This window comes from Polyodon spathula, chromosome 9 (assembly GCF_017654505.1).
Source record: "Polyodon spathula isolate WHYD16114869_AA chromosome 9, ASM1765450v1, whole genome shotgun sequence".
NCBI classification, from domain to species: Eukaryota; Metazoa; Chordata; class Actinopteri; order Acipenseriformes; family Polyodontidae; genus Polyodon; species Polyodon spathula.
In genome coordinates, this window is record NC_054542.1 from 28,419,861 (window position 1) to 28,440,020 (window position 20,160).

Below are 20,160 nucleotides of genomic sequence, written 5' to 3' on the forward strand. Positions count from 1 at the left end.
TTAAAGCCTAGTAAAAAAAAAAAAAAAAAAAAATCATGAATATCTTTTATGAATGTATGTATTTTTAATATTAGATGCGAGAAGTATTGTTTTTTAATGCCTTTGAATGTCAGTGGGTTGTAGTGTATTTTAATTCACGAAATAATGTAGGATGGTCGTAATGCTTAGTATGCTTTTTAATATGTATTATGAGAAACCCCATTCTGTAGCATTTCATAGATAAAATGCACACATCGTAAACATTTATACATGCATATGTAATGTTTACACTGTAATGTTTATTTATTTATTTGTCCATTTAAAATGAATGTGAAGATGTGTTTTAAAATCTGTAGCATAAGGATAATGCGTAATTCCTAAACATGTGGTTTTACATTGCGCTTTTCTTAGATTGAACATGCTCAGTTACCATACATTTCAAGTGTATGCTATGCTGTGAAAGTAGTTTTTTTAAAGTTGCGTTCTAAGTTAAAGCCTGGAAATGGCGCGGTACTGATGCCACTGAGAACATCTAAATATGATGGTTTACGTCAGCACATTTTGAATATGTATTGTGATTAAAAAACACAGTGCAGCAGGTTATGTTTTTTCATACCAACCAATCCTTTCAAATCACATTTTATTGCGGTCTTGTTACGGTTATGTTATGAATAATGCAAAACTAGGAAACAGGTTGACACCACCCGCCTTCTGCTTCGCATGCTTTTATGTGATGTTGTTAAAACGTGTGCTTAATAATATTGTAGCGTGCACGGGGGAAGGCAGCCGTAGGGCTGGTAGGTGACGTAATCACACAGAGCTATAAGCCCGATGTACGTTCCTTGCAAAGGACCCGGCTCTTTTGTACAGCGATGCCTGCCTTCCGCCAGTGTGTGTGTGTGTGTGTGTGTGTGTGTGTGTGTGTGTGTGTGTGTGTGTGTGTGTGTGTGTGTGTGTGTGTGTGTGTGTGTGTGTGTGTGTGTGTGTGTGTGTGTGTGTGTGTGTGTGTGTGTGTGTGTGTGTGTGTGTGTGTGTGCACCTTCCTGCCTTAATCAAGATCGCTACAATATAATTTAAAACATTGAATACGATTAGGTTCTCCGTTCTGTAGGGTTAATTGAATCCTAAAGGAAAACAAAGCCAACTGACGCAAGTTAAGGTTTGTTTAGCCCAGTGTGTGTTTAGTTGCCAGGAACATTTACTGTAATGTTCTGAACCAGAGACACTTCGAGTTTTTACTTCAGCAAAGCCTTCAACATTGTACAGTGACTCGCTTTAACCCCAAAGTAAATAGGACTCTTTCTGAAAACGGTATGGCAGGACTCTCATGTTATATGGGGGGTCGTATAGATGTGGATTTGGAAATGTAGCAGGGTATGTTGTTTGATACCATGGGCTGACAGACAGTTTGCTTATCATTTGATATTCTCAGCACTGCCAGCAAACTCGGCTTCTCACGAAATGTGAGATGATGCTTTTCCCCAGAGGCGCGTCACCGCGTATTTTCTTATGTGGCGACTGATAAGTAAACACCTTAGTGTTAACACTTTGAAAACCATGAGCCCGGGCCGTGTTCGTCTCTTAGTCGTATTTTAGTATTTTTTAAAAATGTCTTTCTGGAAACAGATTAATAGCTGCATACTGCAGCTTTAAGAGGTTGAAAGCTTCAGCGTCAGATAAAGCTGGCAACCTGCCAGAGACAGAAATCGAGAGGGCGCCAAAAGGGAGCTCCGCGCTGTGTTCCAGCTGAGCTCAGTCGCTTTCATTCCCTTTCTCTCAAAAGACTGTGTTGAGAGGCGTTCTTGTAGTGTCGATGCCAAGTCCCGCACCTTGGGAGCGTGGCAGCTGATTACTGTTGTGTAAAGAGTTGGCATTTTATTCTCTTATGCACAGTCAAGACCGCCTAACAAATATAAACGAAATAAAGCAAATCTCACCCAGGCTTTATTGACCTTGTCTTCAGTGTCGGAGCTGAAAATGTTAACTGTTTCCCGTTGCCCCCGAAATAGGGACGAGACGGCTGGGAGTTTATTTAACTAGGCTACAGTAAATTGCATTAACCCCTTGGCTAAATATAGTCTGGCATGCGTGTTTATGCTACCGTTTTATTTGCATTGGTTTACGGCAGACTGAGTTGCAGGTCAATCGACATTTTGTATTTAATCAGGCGTGTAATTAATACATGTTACACGGCACACCTTCCAATTAAAATATATTTAAATATAGAGCACTATAGAGCACCGCCACATTCCTGAGAACTACATTAACACTTGACTTTACCATCCACCGTGCACCTATAGCATGGACGTTTAGAGGATGAGATTTTTAAAAAGCGTACGCTTCTAAAGCTAAGCGAAGTATTTTATGCAACATTTTTCAATAATATTACAAACTATTATTTTACATAGAAAGTGCGTCTGTTTCTGCAAAACATGCATGTTTATGAAAAAAAAAAAAAAAACACGGAGCTTTGCATTTCCGAAATTGTGACACATAGGGTGTTCTCTCCTGCTTGAGTGCAAGGTACGCATTTAGCCTATTTATTATTCATGTTTAGAAAGTTTCACGAACAGGCTGAATTATTATTTTGTGTAGTTAGGCTACAGCACGCCTAAATATACGTTGTTGGCACTTCACAAATCGGTCTTTTTAATAAATGTCTCGGGGTGAGCTTCTAAGGTGTGGGAATACTTCCCTGTAAATTAATAAGCGTGCCTGTACTCACAAGCGCTGAATCTGCTCGCTCACTCAATGCCTGTAGGGAGACTTAGCGAGTTTGCTTAGGGAGGGGGCGGCACGCACACAGACAGCAGCCTTCCGTGAGTATCTTCGATGTCCCCGATCTTTTTTTTTTAACCGGGAATCTTGTGAAGATACAGCAGTTGATATGCGCTTCCTCTCAGACTCAACACAACATTCGGCCTTGGAGCTTTTAATTATTTTTTTTCAAGGTGTATGACTTTTTTTTTTCTCAGCCGATCGAGAGAGATAGGGATATAGGTCATGCTGTTTGTTGCAGGGAAATGATGGCTGGCGCCGCTGTTTGCACAACAGACTTCTAGTTTGAAGCAGTTCAAATGAAGTTCATCGGGGCGATAAACTAGTAGCTAAGTTAAAAAAAAAAAAAAAAAACGGGAAGCAAAATAAAGTTTGCAACTAGCCGACTGACTGTGGGGTCTTCATAACAGAGCAACGCAGACAGGGCTGATTAGCATTAACTGAAATCTCTTGTGGCGTAGGCGTTGGGTTTGGCAGGGCAGCACCAGCGAAATACCCTGGTAATTAGGAATACAATATTTTAGATGTGTTCACTTTAGCATTTATACTTACAATATATATATATACACTGCTTTGCCTGGAGAGTTTTCAACTTAACTATTGTATTTCACGTTAGCTTAAATGATAGGGGCCTATATTTTGACACGTTTTTGTATAATATTTTAGCAGGCTAAAGCAGTGCCCAGTGTTTCAGAAATATGTAAGTTGTTCAATTTTGCAATGAGCACCGAAGTGAATGACCAAATTATTATTTTGTGGTGCGTTTGCATAACCAAGTTTTTTTTTAATACAATTGTCGCGTTGCTTTGGGAAAACAATAGATCATTTATTTATCTGATTAGTGTTGCGTGTCAAACCAGACGCAGCGTCTACTCTTAACTACGCGCTGTGCCATATTTCCGCGATGGAGACCCCTTTATTTTGTTTGTTGTGCAAACTACTTTAAGTACCATGGGCGTTGACTTGCTTTGCTGTCTTATCTCACAGTTGTGCACACACACACACACACACGCAACCCCGACTGAGTTCAACGGTGCAGTACGGCTGCTTGAATGAATGCGATATGATACACGTGATGATTTTTGCGCTTCTAGTCTGCAGCTGAGCGTTCCATATTTCAGAAAACTATCAATCTATTAAATAATTTAAAGCGTGCATAAATCACAGCGCTAGATCGTTCGTGCCTCGGGAGCAGCAATGCTGTATAGGTGTGTTGTATTGTCTGAAATCAGAAGCAACTTGTTCTCAAATGCCTTCAGAAATCCGCGATATTAATTCTAGAATATCCATAAGTGAAGTTTTTTTTTTGGTTTGCTTAAATGACAATTCATTATGTTTGCATTTATAATAGGAGACACAATACGACAGAACGCAACGAGCAGGTGGTGCAATGACACGCTTCAGGATTTATTACGTGATACCGCTGTGTGGACAGGGAAGGTGGGTGGGGGTATTGATTATTCATTTACAACCTGCTGATCCCGGGCACTGTGTTAAGGGTGCATACAAAGTAATGGATTATAGCGTTTTGCAAATGACTGTAGCCTGTACACATTAAAACAAGCTAATACATAGGGGAAACAGTACCTAATTTCATCCCTAATACCGAACAACTTGAGTTTCCATTTTAGTATGTATTTCAATGAAATCAATTCTTTAGCAATGCCGTTTATCGTAGAACGGGTTTAAATGTAAATCCTCTCTTAATTAAGGTTATTTTGTACTGTTAATTAATTAATTTCACGATTCATAATTTGTATACCTGTTGGTTATATAAAGCGAAAATGAATCTCATATATGCTGCGAGTAAACAAAGACTCAAACACACCATAACCCGGGGAGTGCATTCCATCTAACCTTGGGATTGCTTTATTAACCAAGCCTGCTTGTCAAGAAAATGATTAATGAACTGTTTGCTCCAAACGAGGTGTCAACCGGCTTGTGAGGAAGCTGGCTTTGGGTGTCTGCGTATCTGGTTTGGTTAGCAAAGACGTCGGATGGGTGGCAGAAAGATCCGATTTCGCTGTCCGATTTGCCCAGTCGACAGTTTCTGTCACCTGAACGACCCTGCGTATCATATTTCGGAGCCCGTTAATCATTCAAGAGCTCTCATAGATATTAGATATACAGTGCGAGGAAGCTCTTGTCATTTTAACCACAACAGTGACAACGGAAAAACGTGCTCGCACAGTGACCGTCGGTTCCGTTTAATAGATGCAGCTACACCTTCATTGTAGAGAATACTTTTGTTTAACTGGTTTACATTAAAATAATAATAATAATAATAATAATAATAATAATAATAATAATAATAATAATAATAATAATAATAATAAAAACCGTAGAGGCCTATACTGCTTCTTTTAAAACTTTTTTTTTTATTATTGTTAGATTTGTTGATAGCAGATTACCTTTTACAGCACATTTTGGAAGTTTAAATTATCGAAATAATGAATGAGCCACCCTTATCTTTTTTTCTGGTCTGCCAGATTAAACTCGCTAATTGAAAAGCAATGTGCTTAATTTTTTCTCCCCTACACCAGTCCTTGTATCATTTTCATCTGGAATGGAAGGAGCCTAATTTCCCTCGCGTGTGCCGAGAGGAAGAGGCATCTCCTGTGACCTAGAATCATTTAATTTGTTGCTTTTTTGATAGGGTATCTCCCTTGCATTTAAGCGAGTATACTGCAGCAACGTTTAGCCCGTGCACAAACGCAGTGTCAACAATAACTCTAAAGGTTTCATGAGCTCAGGCAACGGCGTCGATCCTAAAGGGATTCTTTTGATTTATTTATTTATTTGTTTTTTTTTTAGGAGCGAGCCTCGGAATAGAAAGGCGCCGCAGCGCGAGGGGACGTCATGCTCTCTGCAACACCCTTGTATGGAACAGTTCACAGCTGGATGAACAATGAGAGGGTACGCATGTGCGGAATTAACGAGGAGAGGTGAGTCTGGCTCCTCTTTGCATCACCGCAGGGGGGGGGGGGGGGGGGGGGAGAAAACAGGCCTACTGTGGTGCTTATCTGCGCTTGTATTCAAAACTGGAAGTGTGGGTGTAACAGTAACGCCAAGTGATAGTGCGACTAACAAATCATGTACTTGTTATGAATTACGTCACGTGTCTATTCTAATTAAGTCTCAAACACACATAAGGAGATGTTGTGTTTATTTGAAATGTTGCGCAAGTGCAACGGAGGACGCTTAACTAGGACGTAGTACCTTAAAAAGAGAATATGAGTTTTTTTAGTATTTACAGTCACACTTTTTCGGTAACTTTTGAAGTAATTTTTTCACATTGGGGCTTGTTTATTTTCCTATTTGAAAACCAGGGCATTCTTATAGCAAGCGCTCCAAAATATATATCGTATAAGAGGCTAAAAATTGATTGTAATGCTAATGAGTTATATAGCTGTTGAAAGTTAAAATTTCCACGTTAAGGATGGATTACCAAGGTGGTTTTATTAATATTCAGTTCTGTTACCTTAAAGTTTAAGCATTTTGCCGATATTAAAGTGAGAGAATTCTGGGCAATATGTCTTAGTAGCTCAGAATGGAAAACATGAATATTTAGCTATTCCTAAAATTCTAAATTAGGTAAGGGCAAAATGCTGGCCAATAGATAGAGATCAGGACAGGTTTCTGGGTCTAGAGGCTTAATCCAGCAGTTGGTAGATGCCACCTTTCTGTTTGACCCGATATGACAGTCGCACTAGCCTGGGTGAGCCTTTTTGTTCCAGTTTAAAGCTGAGCGACAGCTTGGAGATTTAGCAGAGAAGGGGTTCAATCAAATTGTAATTTTTTTAAGCTGGAGTATTCAAGCTTTGCTGGATCTGGAGCCATAACAAAGATGGGACCGCTTCCAAATGCATGAGATTAATGAACCGGAGGCCACTGATACAGCTGCATGCCTAGTTTGAATGCTGCCAGCAGCAACAGCCTTGCTTCTGACCAGCCCTGATTCTTTCCCACCAGGACTGAATATCTTTCTTTTAAATCTAGCAATAGCAACCAATCAAGTAATGGCCTCGGTTGGTTAGAAATCTTTCTGAATTCCCCACTTTGGCTCAGAATGTAGAGACAAACTGTGCCTGGGGCCTATAAAGTTTAAAGCTTCTAGGCTTTATTGTGTTTCACTCCTGGAGCCAATTCTGTCTGCCTGCGCTGAAGGAAACTCCTGGATTCACAAAGCAGATGGCTGTACTCCGTTCGCATGTCTAAGTACGAAACAGCAGGATGCAGGGTCAGCTACAGCCGCTGCATCTCCTTGTTTGCTCCTCTGAGGGTCAAGAGCATGTTCCAATGGCTTAACCCCCTCACCTATGGGATCATCCATTTCTAATCATGTCGTCCTATGTCTTCGAACGTCTGTTTCTGATTCTGCACATGTGTGTTTTAAAACCATCACCACAGCTTAATGCATAATGTCATTCAGCTGTGTAGAATTCAGTGCAGGTGGTTTTGAGGATATTATTTTCCCTAGCTTGGTTCTGGAAAAGTTTTAAGGAACTGGGTGGTTTATGTAGGGAAAACAATCCTCATTGCTTTCAGAGGTTAACTTGTTTTCAGGCTTACCCCACTGTAACAAGTGTTATAGCAGATCTGTCTACCGACTTCAGGGATGATAAATGCTTGACATGAAATGCACTGTCTGAAGACCATGTTATGTCAGTGATAAAGTTGGCTGTCATTTTTGAGCTTCTGTCTCCATATCGGAAAGAAGGCGTGAACCCAAACAACAATAGCATTTGCACTGCTGTGTAAGCCAACAAAAGGTTAGAGGAAAAGGGATTAACCATTGCAGGCTATTTTAAGTTTGTGTTGCATGGTGCAAATCCAAAGTTGAAACAGTTAGTTTGTCTGCCAGGCTGGCCAAAAGCCAGAATTTAGTATTTAAAGAAAACCAGAACTTGATGATGAAAACAAAACACTTAATTATGCTGCATAGAGTTGACAGTTCAGTTGTCTTTTAACAGAGGCCTCTTAATACTGAAGAGGAACCTGAAACAATACCTGCAGATAATCTCACCCCTTGCTGGCTCACTAAATACAGTTGGTCAATGGTAGCATGGAGTGCTATTAAGTCTTAGGAATGTGGTTTGATGATTCTTCCTCCATGAAAACAAGATGACCCCTGCAAGATGGGGAAGAAACTACAACCACCCTCTGTCTCACCTCTGCAAGAGCTCCGTGGAGGTTTGGAAGCAGACCCCAGTGTTGGCTTCGGTCCCCAGGGATGGGGGATCAGGGGCAGGATTAAGCCAGGGGACTTCCATCCAGTCTTTCAGGAGTGGTGTTTGTTGAAGAGGCTAGGTCTGCATTATTGGAATCCAGGGATATAAGCACAATAATAATAATAATAATAATAATAATAATAATAATAAAGCATGGTATAGAAACTGAACAACCTTTTCTATTATGTTATCTCCCAGCCATGGGCTGAAAGAAAGTGCTAGGTGATTGCATCTGGCTCTAGTGTGAACTGATGAAAATTTCCTTCTGGCAGATGACAGCCATTTTAGCCCTAGGATTATGAGATCTGCCACCGAGGTATTCCTTATCAGCACATTCATTCTGTGATAACAAGTCCCAGTGCATTGCACTGGAGACACAAATGTGATGTTCCCACTGCAGGATTCAGCCACCAGTCAGGCTAGATCTAGTGATCTTTTTATGTAGCAGCCTGGAAACAATAGCATGCACATGTACTGACTCCCTGAAATGCATTGATTTGACACTTTAACCTATGTGATTGATTACTGACGGAACTGATGGTGACTTCTTAAGAGCATGCTCACAAAGGCTGCTAATTTACAGAACTTCTACTTCTATGTGCTAAACCGAAATTGTTTAGTTTTTATTGTAAGAACCACTGAACGTGTGTCAAACATGTAAGAAATCATTAGTGAAACTAATTGTTGTAGTCCTGCAACATTAAGTAATGCTAAAATGAAGAATTCAATTCAGGGTACCGGACGGTGCCAACTAAACTAAATGCAATAAACTTGCAAATCTTAATGTCCCACATTTGTATGAATGTTTATGTGGCTACACAGTAGTTACATATTTTTTTTTCACTTTAACAGGAAAGTCCCGGTAGCCGATGGAGAACCTCAGAAAAGCAGGTTGGAATTGAGGGAAGAGAATCACCTTGCACCCAACATGGTAAGAACACTTCTAAAATGAATTCTGTGCATTTCTCTGCAAAGTTGTTGCAGGTGTCTCTAAATACCTTGGTCTGGTCTATCTTCTTTTCTATTTGTGGTGTAACAGAAACTAATAATGTAAAACTACTAGGCGCTCTGTTGCATGCTTTCCTTTATTTAGTGACAAAGGGATTCCGGTTCTCTGAAGCAGGAGGCTGATTTTAATTACTCTTTATTGTTGGTCTCAGTTTATGTCTTGACTGCATTTATTGCAGACGTGTATCTTTCTGATCCGGAATGCCCAGTGTTGCCCAAGGCACAAAGCTGATCAGTTTTTGTTAAAACATTTAGTATTTATTTTTTCCATTTGTTTTTCTCCTGTAGTCATAACTCTTTTGAACCCCAGAACCTAAATGCTAATTTAACTTGCACTTGTATCTTTGTAGTGTAATAAGATAGTACAAAAAAGAAAACTGATAGGTGCACATGTTTTAAATATTGGATCCATTCAAACAAGATGTCCCCCAAGTTTTTATTTGAGTTTTTTTTTTTTACCTGCTCCTTCTATCTCCAGGTGGACGCCAGTGCAGCACGGAGGAACACGCTGGCAGCCCTCAGCATGGACCGGAGCAGCCTGATGGGTGTCCACGGGGGGATGATTTACCCAGGTATCCGGGCACTCTCCACTGGCACTGACAAGACTAGGGAGGGCATGCCCTTGGGTTACATCAGTGACCGCGTGCCAGAGTTGCGCTACAAACCCATGGCGGCTGTGACTCCAGAGTCGCCTCTGGAAAACGGGAAACATTCTAATGGTTATGGTGTCCTCTACAAGACCTCTCCTCCAGGACTGCAGAAGCCAGTGATGGTCCCTGGTGGGGGAGAGGCTCTGGGATTAGACCGTCGATCAGTTGTTGAAAAACACACTGAGCTGGGCCTGAACGGCAGCAGCTACTTTCGACTCCCCTGGGTCAGCCCTTACCTTGAGGCTGGAGTATACCCCTTTCTAGACCCTGCAAACAAATATGCTCTTAGCATGTACAAGGCATCTTTTCTTTCCCAGCATTCCCCCTACCTGCCACAGCACTTGGCCTACTCACCCCTGTGTGGCGGCGGGGCTGGTGCAGGCAGTGAACGCTTTCTCTACCTTCCTCCTTATGCACCGACACACATGCCTTCTTCATTAGCGTCCCCCATGAGAATCCCTACAGCCGCCACTGCCACCACCGCCCCCACCCTTTCCCCCCTTATCCACTGTCAGGAGAAGAGCCTGTCTGGGATCAGTTCCAGGATGCACCATGAACCGTCTGCTTTTGGGCCCCACCACCAGCAGTCGCAACAGCTCCACCACCACCAGCAGCAGCATCAAGCACAGCAGCTGCAGTCACACAGCGACAGGCAGCACAATATCAAGCAAAGCCGGACGCCCTTGGGTAAAGGGACTAGCGGCGGCAGTCTTGCAGTCGACTCCCCACTCCTTCTACTGAAGTCACCCCACACAACCTCTCGCCTCCATCCACCTACCACCCAACCCCTTACCCCCAGGGAGAACCCCCCAGATTTTCAGAAACCTCTGCCCAGGGTTCCAGCAACCCCCTGCCCATCAGTGTCCCTTCCTTTCTCCTGGCCCCCCGGCATGGCCCCTGAGAACCCTTCTCCAGCCCGACCTACAACCCATAAGCCCAAAACCCGGGATGCAGCAACAGCCGAATCCCGAAACAGCGAGCGCCAGGACCGGAAAACAAGCCGGTCTCCCTCGACAGCGGAAAAGCAAAAGCAGCAGAAGCACCAGCAGAAGCAGCAGCAGACCCCCACCAAAGGTCCAGCAGACAAGCCCTTGGATCTGTCTGCCAAAGTTGTGGACTTTGGAGGTGCCCCAGATGGATACACCCCCAAGGAAGGTGGCATTGCCAGAGTGGGCCACTCGCCAACCGGCCATTATGGACTGCTTCTCCAGGACACCTTGTCCTCTTCTGCTGTGAGTGCCTCCTCCACTGCTCCTGAGAGACCTGAAATGATCAGCACTTTACGCTCATCCTGGGTGGTTCCTGGCCCAGGCCCCCCAGCCTCTTCGCAAAGCAAGAGTCCAGCTGTGCTAAAAAACAAGACCCTAGAACGTGTTCTACCCCAGCAACGCAGTTCGTCCTGCCCCAGGATTGGGGAGTCAAACAGCTGCCCTTCCACTAATCCAGTCCCTGGCTTGGTGCCAAGTGTGGGTCGTCCGGCTTCTGCCAGTCCCTCACCGAACGCCAATGGCGAGTGGCCCAAGGCAAATGCTGACCACGCTGAAAAAATTGCCCCAGGCAACCATGCTGGCAACCAGCCATCCTCTGTCAAGCATAACAAAGCATACAAAAGAGGTGAGAGCCAGGATTTGGGCTATAAGCAGCAAAAACAGCAGAAGCATCTGGAGAATGGGCACACACCTAGCCACCTGTTTCTACCACAGAACGAAGCCTTTCTTCCTCCTGCTTTGGCCTATGCCAACAGATATCTACCCTACCCGGTCCCAGAGGGATTGCCCCTTGCTCATTTACCTTTGCCAGGGAAAGGCTCAGTCTACCCACCTACAATGATGATGGGCAGTGGCAGCCTCTATCCGGCACGCCTGCCCCCAAAGCACAGCCTCCCATATGGACTGCCCACCAGCCGGGGAGAATTTCTGACTTACCAGGACTCCCAGGAGATGATTCACCCCTTGATGTCATCCCCTTGTGTGTCGCTAGAGGCTAAAGCCAGTGAGAGGCCTGAGCGGAGGTCGAGGTTGCCGGATCGGCCTGGGAAGATTGAGGAGTCTGCTCCCAAAAGCCGTCCCACGACCGAAAGGGTTGACCCAACTTCCAGGCCAGGCAAGGAGACCCCGATTGACCCTGCAAGCCAGAGTACAAAGGAGCACAGAAAGCCAGTGATGGACAAAGCAAGAATTGTTTGCATTGACTTTACCCAAGACGACGCAGATCTGGGAACCAAACTGGCCAAACAAAACAGTCCCAACAGCAAGAAAGGAGATGCCACTAAGTTAGGTGGATTTGAGGGTAAAGGACAGCAGCTGAAGGAGCTTCTCTCTAGTGTGGATGCAGCTGTAAAACTGGCAGAGCCAGAAAGGCACCCAAAGATCTGCAGCCCGGCCAAGCAGGAAGAGCAGGGTTGTGCCACCCCAAGTGTCTGCAGAGAACCGCACCTATCTCCACACCAGAGTCAAGGCCAGGACAGCCAAGTCCAACCCAGCCCCCTCCCTGACTTTTCAGAGCAGCAGACTTTCTGCTGTGCCAGGACGTCTGGGACAAGGCGGGTAGAGGATATAGCCTCCATTGCTGAAAGGCTGGGTTTCCATCAGCACCTCTTCCAACACCACCACCACCGCTTTGACAAGGAAAGCTTGGATGGGGACACACATGATGATGATGATGAAGACCACAACTCTGCTGGATCTAGGAAGTCCAACCTTGCCAAGCGGATTGCCAACTCAGCTGGTTACGTGGGTGATCGCTTCAAGTGTGTCACCACTGAGCTGTATGCCGACACCAGCAAACTGAGTCGAGAGCAGCGAGCACTGCAGGTGAGCACCCCACACTGGGCTCAGGGAGAGGTGGGGCCTGGTACTGCGGGGAGGTCATTTCAATACTGGGTATAGTTGAATGAAGGATTGCACAGCTCTATCTCTTACTAGCTGTTTACTTGGTAACCATGCACTGTGTCTTACTTAAGTGTACTGCAGACATATATAATGTGGTGTTACCATGGAGACCTCAGTGACCTTAGCTAGCCAGGTAGTATGATTTCCAAATTCATCCTCTGCACCAGACAAGGCATCTAAACTACGTAAGCTGTGTTGTAAACAGCTTTATTTGCTGCAGGTTTTAGAATCTGTAGGTTCAGTGGGAAGGGTTAGCACAACACTGGCTGTCTCCCCATGCTGCTTAGCAGTATGGAAGCTCAGCTCCAGCAGCAGTCTGCTGTGTTCCTATGGGCTTATACTGCTGGAGGCAACCATCAATTTGCAGGCGAGCTGTGGGGATGAGCTGTTCCCCGGGGAAGACCGCTTGTTGCCCTCTAGCTAAGTACTGCATAGTCTTTTACGAACTCTCTGAACTGGCTGTGTCTGGTCTGACAACCCACCCTCCCCTTGCTTAAACTTCCAAATGTGGCCTGAATCAAAAACAAATCCCAATAAAAGATCATTGGTGATATATATGTATATGTTTTTGTGTACAGAGACTTGTCTTAAATCTATAGACACCCAATTGTATTTACTTTGCTGCAAGTCTCTGTATAATATGTGAAAACAAGTTTGGTTTGAAGCAGGTTTGACATTTGAAACTGCTCTCATTTACAAAATGTGTTGTGAGTGTACCCTGCAGTTTCTGGACGATTTTAAAGTTGTTGCATTTTCATACTGTCTTTGATCAAGCAGCAGTTGTGCATTTCAATTGTGAACAAAGTCACAGCTGAGTAAAGCATAATCCTGCATTGGACCATATTTTAGGCTAGATGGACATACATACATAATTGTGTGTGTTTTTGCAACAACTGTTCATAGCTGTTAAATTTTCTGTGTGTTTAATAGGGGGTAAGGTCTGCACTGTTGTATGTTAAAGATTTGTCGTTTTTAAAATGATTGAAAGATCTATTGAGTACCCATTTTAATTGCTTAGATGGAACGATTATCACAAGAGGACAGTAATTTAAGTCAACCTGCTGCTAACTGTGAGGTCAGTTCTTTAAATTTCTTATTACAAATTTAAATCTTTAAAAATTCTAAAAGTTTAACATAGCTGTGCAGAAGGTTACAGCGTTTGCCACAGGGAATTAGGGCGATGATGATGCACCAGGATTTTTTTTTTAGAAAAATTTGTATGTAAAAGTGAAAGAGCATTAAAAATCTCAGACAGTATGGAATGAAGGGTTTTGAAGGTATACAACTATTGTGATATTTTTGTTTTGATGTTGAAAAGATTATCAGAAAAAAAAGAAATGTTAGATGGAAAAGCTTAACAAGAATGAAAGATAAAAAGATAAAGGAGCTTGCATGGATGCTCGGGTTAGTTTTTTTTCATGGCTGTGTTATATATGCTTGTAGCGTGCAATGATGCGTTTCTCCGAGCTGGAACTGAAGGAAAAGGAGGGCAGCGCGACAGTGAGAGACCCTGCAGACAGGCAGCACAGCGAGACGCCTTGGGAGAGTGGAGAGAGGACTGCAAACATCAGCAAGGCAGGCCAGGGGAAGGAGGACTGTGGAGAAGGTAATTCATTCCCAAGTGTGTGGACTGATAGGGGATGTCCCCGCTAGAATGGAATACCTTATACAGGCTTAAAAATAAAACTGCTCATTTTCCCAGCTATACTATGGGGAGGTAGGGGTTGCAGTCCTTAATTTTAATTTCTGTGTTTAATTCTAGCGTGGACCCCTGTTAAACAGTGGCAGACAATTTGCATATTTGCCTTCGTCTTGCACCCTCATAAAGACAATTAACGCTATTGCATGTCTGATGCATAAAAGGTTTCTATTTATTGTTCATGGTCTCAATTATCATTTGAAAAAAATATAAATAAATCGCAATGCACAGTTGGCCATTAACTGATTTCAAAAGGACTTTTATGAAGTTTCATTTTGATCAAATTCAGTCTTTTTCAAATTTCAGTCAATCAAAACAAGGAAAGGAACTAGATCAGAAAGCGCTAGACTTTCAATTTTATATTTACTTTTAAATGAGCTTTCTTGTATCGCACAGAAAACGAATCCCCTTTTTTCTCTTTTTTATTATTCAAATGTGACCTTTGTTTAAGGTTCCTCAGTCCATTCCACAGAAACAGATATCCAAATTCATAGACTTTAAAATTAAGGTGTGAAGGTTCAAAATTAACTGCAAAGCCAAGTGCCTTGTGTCTCAGCAGAACCTGCCCCCTAAACCTGAGGGGGAGAAAAAAAAAAGTTTGATGGCTATTTCAAAGCAGAAATGACCCCATTCTGTCCCGGTTAGTCTTCCTGCGTGTCTGATAATCAGTGGACATTTTAAGTGAATGGTGAAGCGGCTTGGTTGCTATGGGGAAGTGGCCAGTGTTGCCGTGGTGATCCTTCTGTGCAGGGTTGCCATAGCACAAACATAGTGATAAATTATGGAATTCATGAGTCATATGATTGCTGCTCACAGATCAAGTGATTTAAAAAAAAAAGAAAAAAAATTTCAAACAACTGGCAGCAGGGCTTGCTCACATCTGTGCGGGGTCACATGATCGCCCAGGGCTGGGAAGGGCTCTTGCTCAAAGAGGCAAATACCACAACGTTGTGCTGCAAACAAACACAGTTAATCAGTTTAGGACACTCTTCTGTCATAAGAGTTTTGGGGACATTTGTGCTGTACACTTTAGAACAAATATATTTAGAAACCTATTCAATTTACTGTTAGCTGCTGGGGAAATTGAAGAAAAATTGTTCCAGCATTTTTAGATTTTGTCTGTATATCCTGATGTACTAGTAGCTAAGTTAATGTAGGTTTTTGATTTCATTGTTTTTTGATAAATGATGTATTTAATCTCAGAGCTTGAAGACTGTCACGAAAGCTGTGCGTCCCTGTCTCTAATTTTACTATTAGGATCCATGCTGGTGAAAAAACAAGTAAAAATAAATAAATAAAGAAAACAACTCCAAGATGCACAAGAGAACTTACAAAAAAACTTCTTGTGTATTTCACGTAGTGACTGTCAGTCAAAGTTCATCAGATTCTGCTCTACGTTAGACTGTGCTACATGGTAAGTTTTAATGCATTTCAGCAGGACCAGTAAGGACAAGCAATGACCTAGGAGTGTCAGTCTGAAGGCAGATTGACTAACTCCTCAGTCTTTCGGCTGAGCAATAAAATCGTAACCCTAAAAAGCATTTACACTTGTCTGTCCAGAACCGAGCCAACACAATAAAGCATCAAGTTTCTACCTTGACCATGAATGCATTAAGGATTTGCAATAGGTGGCAGCTGATGTTTGTATTCAGTGTTGCCTTTGTGCTTCTTAGCCTTCACTGTGGAGTATTGCAAAGGGACGATTCTTGATGCAGAAGGGGCTTGTGGAGGAATCGGTAACCTAATCCGTAATCGTAATCCGTGTTTTCTCACGGATAGATTATTGTAGCGCCCTGCTCACAGGCTTCTCTAAAAGCACACTTACCAAATTACAATATGTTCAGAACTCAGCAGCCAGAATCTTGACTAGGTCACATGCAAGTGATCATCACATCACTCCTGTTTGAGTCCTTGCACTGGTCGCCTGTCAAGTTTCGAGTTGATTTTAAAATTCTTCTTGCCTTTAAGGCTCTGCGTGGTTTGGCTCCACAGTACCTTTCTGATCTTTTTATCTGTTTGCACTCCCTCACGCAACCTTCACTCAACTGATTCTGTACTGTTATGTGTTCCTCCTGCTCCATCTACGCTCCATGGGTGACAGAGCCTTTTATTGTTATGCCCCAAAACTCTGGTACACCATTCCTAAAGAAATTAGGGATTCAGCCACTTCAAGTGCTTTTAAGTCTAGCTTAAAGACTTACTTTTTTAGAAAGGCATTTTTGTGAATGTTTTTTGTGTTTCTTTGTTGTGATTTGTGTTTGTCTTGTAAAACGCTTTGAGATTATTGCTTTTAAAGGCACTATATAAAATAAAGTTTATTATTACATATTATTATAAAGGCAAAGGGGTTAACGATCTGCCTTTCTGCCGATGGCCCAGGTGGATTAGCTGTCCCTGAGATCCACAGAGGTGTTGGCTTCCTAAGCTGTGCTCCGGAAAATGAACGGTTGGTTGAGGGGGGGAGCTTGCAGCTGGAGGAAAAACAGCAAAGCCAGCCGAGGGAGGATGTTGGCCTCAGCGCTCGCCCGGCACTGCCCAGGAAACGTAAACACAGCAAGGAAAGGCCTCAGGATGAGGGGAGCTACTGTGACAGTGCCTCTGAGGAGCCAGGAGACGACGGCAAAAGAAAGAGGATTCTGAGGGGTAAGAGGCAAACGAGTGCATTGGTACTAGCTGTGTTTGTCACAGCAGTCTATGTTGCAAGTACTGAGCTGTTGAGTTAATTTACTTAAGTCTAAACAGTGACAGATCTTAATACTGCAGCCCTGAAATGTAGAAACTTGATTTATTTGCCTATCTTACATCACTGTGTCAAATTCTATACCGATTTATAGAAGTTTGCATTACTGAATACAATATTTTCATGAGGTTAAGGGCCCTATCCTTGCATCCAGTAGAAAGTATCTCCAGTGTGTAGACCACTCGTTGTTCTCTGTCTCTTCCAACACATTCCTGCACAGTCATATTTCACGCTGTTGCGTGTAATAGACAAGCCAAGTGAGTGAGCCGGGAGAAGTGAATCCCTTGTCAGTTGGTCACGCTATCCCCATTTGTGTCTTTCTAATTTGCTTCATTGGCTACTGTTCAGAGAAAAAAAAAAGTTTATAGGGTTAGCTGTTAACCATTGAGGAATAAAGACACAAAAATGATTAACTGGCTTCACACACTGTTTAATCATTTAGAATGTCAATCAAACTACATGTATGTGTGTTAAATTTCGTATTATTGTGCTTACCATCATATTGTTTTTTTAAGATTTGCATATTGCTATGCAATGAAATACTGTGAGTCTATGTATCAATGTGTGTGTATATATATATATATATATATATATATATATATATATATATATATATATATATATATATATATCTCTAAAAAGAAATACTACAAAAAATGCTTCAAATAAATAACTGGTAGGTTTACATGCGACTTCATGCCAGTTCTGTTTTGCTGCCAGCGGAGCACTTGGGGGAATGCTTGCTTAATATGTTTTCTATAGGAATAGCAGCATATGTTTTTGCTGCAGCAGTTAGTTCTTAAGAACAGTTTCCTGCCAGTGAATTTTCCTGGTTTGCTTTTATTTGGCTCCAACACCTTCAGACCTATAAAGGTGCCGTTGGTTAGAAGCTGTTAAACCTAATTCAGCCGAGTTAATTTGCCATTTAGATTAATAAAGCTTCTCGACTATAGAAAAGTCTGCTGACTTTAAAAAAAAAAAAAAAAAAAAAAAAATTAAAATTAAATAAAAAAGGAATGCTTCTGTCTCTGCTTTAGCTCAGTGTTTGAGTTGTTTTCAATGTCTGGCAGTGCTATGCGCTTCAGACTGGGGAAGGAAATGCTTCGCCGCACTTTGCAGTAAAAAGAGAGAGCGAGAGAGATCATAAGCTGCAGTTTATGTATCGTGAAACTGTCTGAGCTCTGAGGTAATTCCTTTTTTTTTTTTTTTTTTTTTAAAGACGAATGGCCGGAGAAGGACTTTCCCAACCCATCCGCTGAGCATGTGTTGGAAGAGTCTTATTGCAATGAAGTGAAGAACCTGAAAGTGTGCATTGAGCTGACAGGACTGCACCCCTGCAAGCAGCGCCACCTCCAGCACCTCCGGGAGCTCTGGGAGCAGCAGCTTTCACCCGAGAGGCCAACCCCACCCTTGGAACCGTCACCGACACCGGCCTCTCCCGTTGCACACAGCAGGAAGACTGACTCTGCTGAGCCCTGCCAGCCAGAGGCAACAGCAAATGAAAGGAAAATCAAAGTCAGCTTGCCTGAAGAAAAGCCCAGCAGGAAAAGATCAGAGGGCAAGGGCAATAGAAGCCAGTCGGAAGAGCGTCTCTGTAGGAGTGACACAGAGAAAGGTACGTCGACTTGGCCTCTGCTAATGAGGACACCCGATGCTGGTGTTTGGGTACTTGTTTATTTTACTGTGAGGTTTGTTTAGATTTTTTTTTTTAGGTTGCGGGGAAAAGCATAAAAGTAAAAAGAGTTGCCATTTCAACTTTTGCCTTAGACATACATTATCTGAAATCTTTACTAACATCCCTACTATGTAATTGGTGCTGTAGTGGAGGTAAAAAAATAATTAAAATGAACATTAGAAACAGAAGTTCAATGAGCACACCAAAACAACAAGTGGCTGCATATTTAGATTTAAGGACGTGAGGTGACCGATCCTTTCCTTTTTTATTTTATTTTTGCAAAACCCAGAGACCTCTCACCTGTGTGTGAAGAGGTGTTCCTGTGTTGCAGGGTAAGGAGAACGAGGTGCAGTAAACAAGCTGTCTTGTACTTTGAATACGCAAGAGTCCCTTTGATTTAGGTACTGACCAGAACCAAACCCCATTCCGTTTCTCATTAACTGTTGAAGCTGACACCCTGGGATCCTTCAAGAAGCTGCTTGATGAGATTCTGGGATCAATAAGCTACTAACAACCAAACGAGCAAGATGGGCCTCCTCTCGTTTGTAAACTTTTTTATGTTCTTAACTATTCTACCACTATATACAAACAGCTGATCTTCAAGAAGCATGCTGGCTGGATCACTGGTGCACAACTCGGTCCTGGAGGGCTGGTGTCGCTGCAGGTTTTTATTCCAACTGCACCTGAAGTACTTTATTGGACCTTATTAGAAGCTTAATTAGTCCAATTAACTAATTTAGGGTATGGTTAGAACAAAAACCAGGAGGGACACCGGCCCTGCATGACCTGAGTTGTGCACCACTGGTCTAGATAATACATAGTAACATGCACCGCCTATAGAAATAAACTGCTATAAAGATACAACATGCTTGTAATCTGATGGGTCTATAAGTGTGGAGCTGTGTGGTTTTTTTACAACCTTGTGGGTGTCTACAGAGCTGGGGCCACAACCCTCCTCTGTCTAGTCCCCTGAATATGAGCAGAGAACCTGATGTGTGATATAATGTGTAAGACATACCGGATGTGACAATCCACAGAAACCAGATCCTCTTAACTGCTCGCCCCGCATTAGACAGCATTCACTGCTGTGAGCCGTACCATGGAATGGAATACGTTTGCTGTACAGGGAGAAAGGTTTAAGTCTTGACTCAAAGATCTGTTTCTGAATCTATTAAGAGCATTGAGCATGCAGCCCATCTAAAATACAACTGAAAAAGTAAAGAAATAAATACGGTGTTCAGCGGTTGCTATGTAGCGCAGGACCAGCTCTGTTTGCAGTGAGCCGTGTCAAACTAAGCTGTGTGTGTGTGGTTCACCCGGTCATGAGAGTGGCTGTATTTCCTTTCCTCTGGCAGCGCATTTGCTTCAAGTGCAACGGAATAAATTATTTACGGAATACTGCGGCTAACTTACGATTGCATTTTAAAACATTCATATTGAGAGGCGAGTGCAGGGGGTCGGGATTAGCATAACAAAACACTGTTAACCCTTTCCTGGCCTTCTAAGGTT

The 20,160-nt window shown here is 42.7% G+C and overlaps 1 protein-coding gene across 3 annotated transcripts in view; it reads left to right on the plus strand.

Annotated features, from left to right (window-relative positions):
• The window catches only part of LOC121320607 (BCL-6 corepressor-like), a 51,587-nt gene that overhangs the window by 14,355 nt on the left and 17,072 nt on the right, over positions 1–20,160 (plus strand). For 2 of the 3 annotated variants that reach the window (XM_041259078.1, XM_041259079.1), the window contains exons 2-8: positions 5,572–5,702; positions 8,841–8,919; positions 9,475–12,459; positions 13,556–13,612; positions 13,981–14,143; positions 16,616–16,879; positions 18,196–18,591. In XM_041259078.1, coding sequence (XP_041115012.1) covers positions 5,617–5,702; positions 8,841–8,919; positions 9,475–12,459; positions 13,556–13,612; positions 13,981–14,143; positions 16,616–16,879; positions 18,196–18,591 — 4,030 coding nt within the window. In that variant the 5' untranslated portion in view covers positions 5,572–5,616. The remainder of the gene's footprint in view (positions 1–5,571; positions 5,703–8,840; positions 8,920–9,474; positions 12,460–13,555; positions 13,613–13,980; positions 14,144–16,615; positions 16,880–18,195; positions 18,592–20,160) is intronic. The other variant, XM_041259080.1, reaches the window with a different exon arrangement.